Genomic DNA, 6,563 nt, shown 5'->3' with positions numbered 1-6,563 from the left:
ATCTTTTCCATTATAAGAAGTCATGGGTGGGTGACGTCATAAATTGTTCTGTTTTACACATAAATAAATCCAAACAAAATAAAAAGAGATTTTGAGAAGGGGGGGGGGGGAAAAGGTGTGGATAACAAAGGGACTTGTGTCGCATCATATCAATGTTTGCTTTTCCATTTTTTTTAAATTTAATCGATCTCACTATACACTATTCAATTACTTATTAAAGAGGGTAAGATTATTTATTGTCTTAATCATACTTATCAATATTAATCCCACTATTAGTATTATTTTATTTCACCATCGGTGGGTGGATTCAATCAAACAGAGCTCGAATTTTGCAAAGTTTCACTTTTTTGGTATTTAAAGATTGCCTCTAATATTGACTATTATTACATATATTATTATTCATATAAATCTTTATATATATATAGTCTTTGATTATATTCGAACATATACTATTCGATTCCCCAATGACGACGATTTCAAATGAAAGAAAATAAATATTTTTTTAAAAATACATAGTGCTCCAAAAAAAGGAATTGATTGATAGCTGGGAACACGTAACACGTGGAGACGAATAATCTTATCTTAATAAAACCCGAGAGAATTTAACATTACCCACTCACATCTCGCCACGTAAGCACATGAGAAACCCAAAACCCTCCCGACACGTGATTCTTCTTGACCGACGACATATCAACAAAACCATCCTTTTTTCATCCGACGTGGATTTGACTCGACGAAGTGAAATATTGTTGACCTTTTTTAAAAAAACCGAACAAAAATGTTTTCCCGGTTCGGTTAAACCGGGATAAAGTAAATGTTTTCTTCGGTTTAGTAGATAAGGAAACTTTTTTAGTCGTAATCTAAGGAACATTCACCACCATCTTCTACATGAAGCCCATCGTTTCCTGATGGCCATGATTTAGCGTCTGATTTCGGATCCGCTTGTAAGTACTTGAGTTCACTTCTGTCATGTTGTACCCTTCCTGTTATCTCTAGGCACAGCCCGTTTCGGTTTTTCTTGTTGTCTTTCTTGGTAGAGCTGTTGTTTGGCTTCTTCTCGGTTGGTCCCGGGTCTAAGAAGATTGGAACGAGTCTTGCCGTCGGATTCGGTTTTATTCTGTTCACGTTTTTGGTTTCCGGTGGTCCCAAAATCCTGTTCCCTGATTCTAGTTCTGAGATATCATCTTCATTTAACATAACCTGTGATGTGTCATATCACGGATCATCAGTACTTCGAGTGAATACGAATATCGATATGAATCTAAATAATTCAAGCATGCCCTATTGCAGAAATGAAGTACGTAAAGTGGATAGTAACATTGCCGAGAGACTTGGACACTGAAAATAACTTGAGATTGCAAAGAAAATATAGTTTCTAGGCTTTTTATGACTTATCTTTCTGTCTAAACGTAAGGATACTTCTAGTTTCAAACATGTCGTGAACAGTGGGTATTTGAGAGTTACCTTACGGCCAACTAGATCAAAGGTCATAACTACTTTGCTCTTTTTGAGTCGTTCAGCTTCTTCAATCGCCTCCCGTTTCTTCCTTACTAGCTCTTTTTCCTGAGAACAGAACCCAAAATATTACATCGATGGCGAAACAAACACCAAGTTCTGATTACCAATGGAGACTATATATACCTCCGCAGAGAGCCAAGTACTACTCTCACTTTCATAGTAATCGCTCTGATCATCAATAACTGTTGTACGTTCGGCCGAATTTCTATCATACTCTACAAGCCTTTTCGCATATGCTTCAGCTGCCACATCAGCATCAGATACTGGGGTATACCCATCTTCTAGCCCAGCGTATGTACTTCCTTCTTTCAACACAAGTGCTCCGCAGAAACTGCAAGGCCCTTCTCCTTCTTGTTCACATACTATTTTCCCACACGACAAGCAGTTGCTCACTAATTTGTGTCTACGAGCTTGGCATGCACACGGTTTTCCTTGCTGAAACACTATTGATCCTTTAGCTGCCTCTGCAAGAGAAATAACTTTTCCGCCTTTTTTCTTCTTAGGATTGACTTGCTGGGCCGGCGCTGTTACTTTCCCAATTCCAGCTTGCTGATTAGAAGATGTTCCCTCTTTAGGTGTTTTAAATGGTTTCTTGATTCCACTTGAAGCACCGTTATCCACTTTAGGCTTAACATACATCTGCAGTTCTGGACCTGAACTACTTGGCGCATGGCTGGATGGATCTTTGTATCCTCTTCGCTGTAGATATTCAGCAATGATGCTTTTGCCTTCTTTTCCGATAATATTCTAGATAAAACCATCAATAAAATCAATTAGTCCTACTTACTCCGGGACTAGATAAAAAAAATTATTCTAGATAAAACAAAAGGGTCAAATCAGAAGTTTCAAGTAACGTAATTCATTCGAAGTAAAAACCTCTAGTGATAAGATCATCTAATCTTTAGTGCCTACAGTAACAAGAACAGTCTCGACGAGAATTAACTTGGTGACATCGAATCGGAAGAGATCTTCATGCAATTCTCTTCCATACACATATATAAAAAGTTCTGAGATAACAGATGAATGGTTGTGACCATGATCAAGATTTATAATAACCACTGCAACTCGATCACAAGAAATGATTCAGGTCCATCAATCAAACAATGGAGACAATTTATAAACAACTCAGATATAGTGGGAAAAGATCCCCTAAATGTGATACTACAGTTCAAGAACTATAATTATTCTCTGATTCTTACTAAAACCCTATCCCGAAAGCTAAATCAAACAACCTATAACATCAAAAATGAGCTCTTCCACAGTTTCAGAGAGCTTGCTTAATTCTAGAAACCGTACTGCTCAATTGAAACCAATTCAAACCTAAAACACTACCACCTATCTATCGCCCAAAACCACTGATTCAAAACCAAATCATCCAAATCCGAAGAACAAAAGCATCAAATGAGAATCAGCGAGTAAAGAGGGGGAGATTTACGTCGAGATACTCCTTGGCATCGACAGGCTGAGCGAGATCGCAATAGGAGACTAAACCGGAGATGACATCGCGATCAAAATTTAAACCGGTCTCTGGTCTACGGCAGAGATCAATTAGCGCTTCCTCTAGCCACTGTCCCACCGCCGTTGCCATTATCTTCTCCGATTCTCTCCGTCGCCTTTAGTCTCTTCGAAACGACGACAATTTAAAGAATCGCTCCTCTCTAATCAAAGTAATTTTTTTGGGTCCAAACTCCATTATTTCCCTTCATGGGCTCGGCCCAATTATATAACGGGCTTAAAAGTTTCACTATGTTTGAGCTTTGAACACTTAACCCAAATATGTGAAACCCGGTTTGATAGACACAACCAGAGCTTTGTAGTAATGTCATAATACAAAGGCGGATTAGAGCTCATCTCAGTTCAGACCAGACCAGCACAGCACCACTATGTCCTCCGGCTACAAGCTGAATCAATTTGATAGTATGCATGTGTGTGAATGGCAATAAAAAACAAAATCATAGTAAGCAAGTACTTATGCAAAATTTACGTACCTATAATGTTGGCATAGCTTTTATGAAGTGGGCAACGAAATAAATAAGGAAACGTTGAAACAATAAGTTTTGTGTATGTATAAAAATATATGAGATGATTAGCCATGGTCAAAGGTTATAATATGATCTGATCAGTGGAACATCTCTTGCTTATAAAAACATAAATTGAAATTTGATTACTTTTTTTTGGCATAAGTATCGACTATAGATGTAATCATTTGTTACGTCTCGTTTGGTTAACCAGAGATATGACAAAATCCGTTTATTCATATTCGCTTCGATAAGACCATGTACAGAGGTAGAATTCAATTTCTTGAACTGAAATAAATATATTTAAATCGTAAGAATATGCGATTTCAACTCTTAATATATTTATATTTATCATTAAACACAATGTGAACAAATCCAAATGAAATTGACTTAAAGATATACATACCTTTTAACAAAAAAAAAAAAACATAAAATTTGACTCTTAGAGACCTCGAACTCACGATAAAAGTAATTAAACCCATCATGTCACGTTAAAGAACACTATGTCACTATATATAACACGTATTCAACAATCAACACCATGGTCCTATATAATAATGTGAATGAATAAAATGACCAATGATAACTTGCAATTTCACAGCCAGAAAAGATAGTGACATTTAATATATGAATCAAAATATGCGAAGTAGTAGTAAGTAATAACAACAAACTACACAACTCATGCATTGTATTTGGAAAAAAAAAATCCCAAAAAAGTTGCTAATTGAAAGATCGAGAGAGATATTGTTGTTGTAATCTTTGTTTATCCCGTCGACACGTTTAAACGGTCAGAATCGTTAAGTAAAAGAATCGTCCTAGTGCTCACATAACGACACGTAACAACTGAAACTGGGGACCAAACGTACGAGCTAGCTATACGATAAAATATTGCTTTTTGGAGTGGCTCCCCACAAAAACATACCCAACCCCAACTAAAAATAAAAAGAAAGCAAAGTGTGGCTTGCTTTGCTTTGCTTGCTTTGATATTCGGTGCCAATGTGTCTTGTCCTAGATCGTCGCTTTCTATATCCGGACAGAGTTTTTAGGGGTTGCATCGTGGCCGTACACGCCTCTACGCACCCCACACCCATGTATTTCGTTGGCAATTGTTGATTTGTTGTCATATCATATGAATGCAATTATCCTAGTTATAGAGCTACACCATATAAATGATTGTCAGAATTTTATTTTATATATAAAATGCATTAAGTATATATATATATATATATATATAAGTTTACAAAAACATATATTTGAATGTAAATATAATCATATAAATGCATAAGCATGTCCGCCAAATAACTTAAAAAATACATATGCATAAGATAAACTTTTTGATCATTTTTGAACATATTGCCATGTAATGGACCAAACATGATTTTTATCATAATTAGTACGTAATACAAAATACATGCATGGGATTAGTATGTCACTGTAGCTCGATTTAGAAGTTCCAACTAAAAAAGGGAGAGTGCGTCTTTGTAGTATGTACACATTCGCATGCTGAAAATTACATATGTGATACAATATACGTATAGTGTGAAAACTAATGAAAAACCACGAAAGAGATTAACTAAAGCAAAAAATTAACAAAAGAATATTAAAAAACAAATTAGTATGAACTCGACGAAATAATTGAAACCTGGTCTATTCGACCCATATAGTGACCCGAAGAAATAGAATTCTGATGTGAGTGGTGTCTTTGTTTTGTTCCACAAATTTTGAAAATTCAACTTCATACGCATTTATATGAAGACGCCAACAAAAGATAACAATAATATTATTATTTCGAGAAAAATAAAGACAAGAAATATTTGATTGGTCAATCTACTACGAGAAGTTACAAATCATACCGACAGTGATGAGACACGAACGCAAGAAATAATTTTTTCTTATCGTTGATATTTTATCAAAGTTTTAGCAACATTCTAATTTTAGAGATAAGTTTGCCGATATGGTTTTTGGTGTGACCGTTCTTCCTGAAAATGTACTGTTCGGACTAAGATTTAAAATCAAAAATAACCAAGCTTTAATAGCAAAGTTAGTTTTGATTAAAGAGTGTTTATATATATCCAAAGGTCGAGGATTCAAGTTACGCTTTCAAGTTCACAAGGCTGTCTTGGTTAGGCAAGATACAAATTATCTTGGCCGCCTCAGGCATACACACAACTTTGTATGTATTATTATTGTAAGTACACATGCATGTCGGACCTTTTGGTACTGAGACAACGTAACGTGACAATTTTTCACTTTGGATAATTGTGTTTTGTGGGATCATTTAAAATTGAGAACTAACTAAAACTATTGACATTAAAACTAAAAACTAGACTACTCACCAACTTAGATTAATCTACTCTCTTTCTCTTGATCACCAAATTATATTTACTTGATGAGTTATTTTCTTTTCTCTTTTTATAACCCCATAATCAACTTGCAATAATAACAGTTTGTAATTTTTGTAATAATCTGTTTGTTTATCGAAATTTTTGGATTATATTATGTTCAAGTTTAGATTTGTGATCCAATTTTTTTTGTTCTTATTTACATTTATATGTGATAATCTTATAATAGTCCATGAATATGTTACCAGTGATAAATCGTTTCAGTTAATTATATACATTAATAACATTATATTCAATTTTTGATAACATACACTTTTAAAAATTTATGAACCGACTTTAAGGCTTTATTAATAGGCGTAATTAAGTGAAAATGTAAACATAACGCGTCAATGCCAACGAATTGAGTAAGTCAATAACTACTCAAAATTAAATTAAATGAATATGAATGAATGGGTAAGTTTTTGTTTTTGTTTTTACTGGAAGTTATATTTATAACATGTAAAGCCAAATTTCATTAGCAAGTGGGCTAGAAGGAACAGCTCACTTGATTCCGGAAGAAAGCATTTGCTAAGTCACCAATCACAATGTTTAATAGGTTTTACCTATTTGTAAATCTCGAATTTTAAAATATCAAGTTAGAAATAACTATGATAATAATTCGTGCATAGCATGTAAATTATTATTA

The 6,563-nt window shown here is 34.5% G+C and overlaps 1 protein-coding gene across 1 annotated transcript; it reads right to left on the bottom strand.

The window, feature by feature from the left end:
• Positions 1-516: 516 nt before the first annotated feature.
• Positions 517-3,143, bottom strand: LOC17886587 (activating signal cointegrator 1). The gene is made up of 4 exons (XM_006291166.2): positions 2,954-3,143; positions 1,642-2,265; positions 1,465-1,563; positions 517-1,200 (listed from the first exon to the last, which is right to left on the bottom strand). The coding sequence occupies exons 1-4, from the start codon at positions 3,104-3,106 to the stop codon at positions 850-852; spliced, it is 1,227 nt and encodes a 408-aa protein (XP_006291228.1). The 5' UTR covers positions 3,107-3,143; the 3' UTR covers positions 517-849.
• Between the last annotated feature and the right edge of the window lie 3,420 nt (positions 3,144-6,563).

Source organism: Capsella rubella, unplaced genomic scaffold, assembly GCF_000375325.1.
Source record: "Capsella rubella cultivar Monte Gargano unplaced genomic scaffold, Caprub1_0 scaffold_5, whole genome shotgun sequence".
NCBI classification, from domain to species: Eukaryota; Viridiplantae; Streptophyta; class Magnoliopsida; order Brassicales; family Brassicaceae; genus Capsella; species Capsella rubella.
Note: the sequence above shows the minus strand (reverse complement) of the source record. Positions and strands in the feature narration are given on the sequence as shown.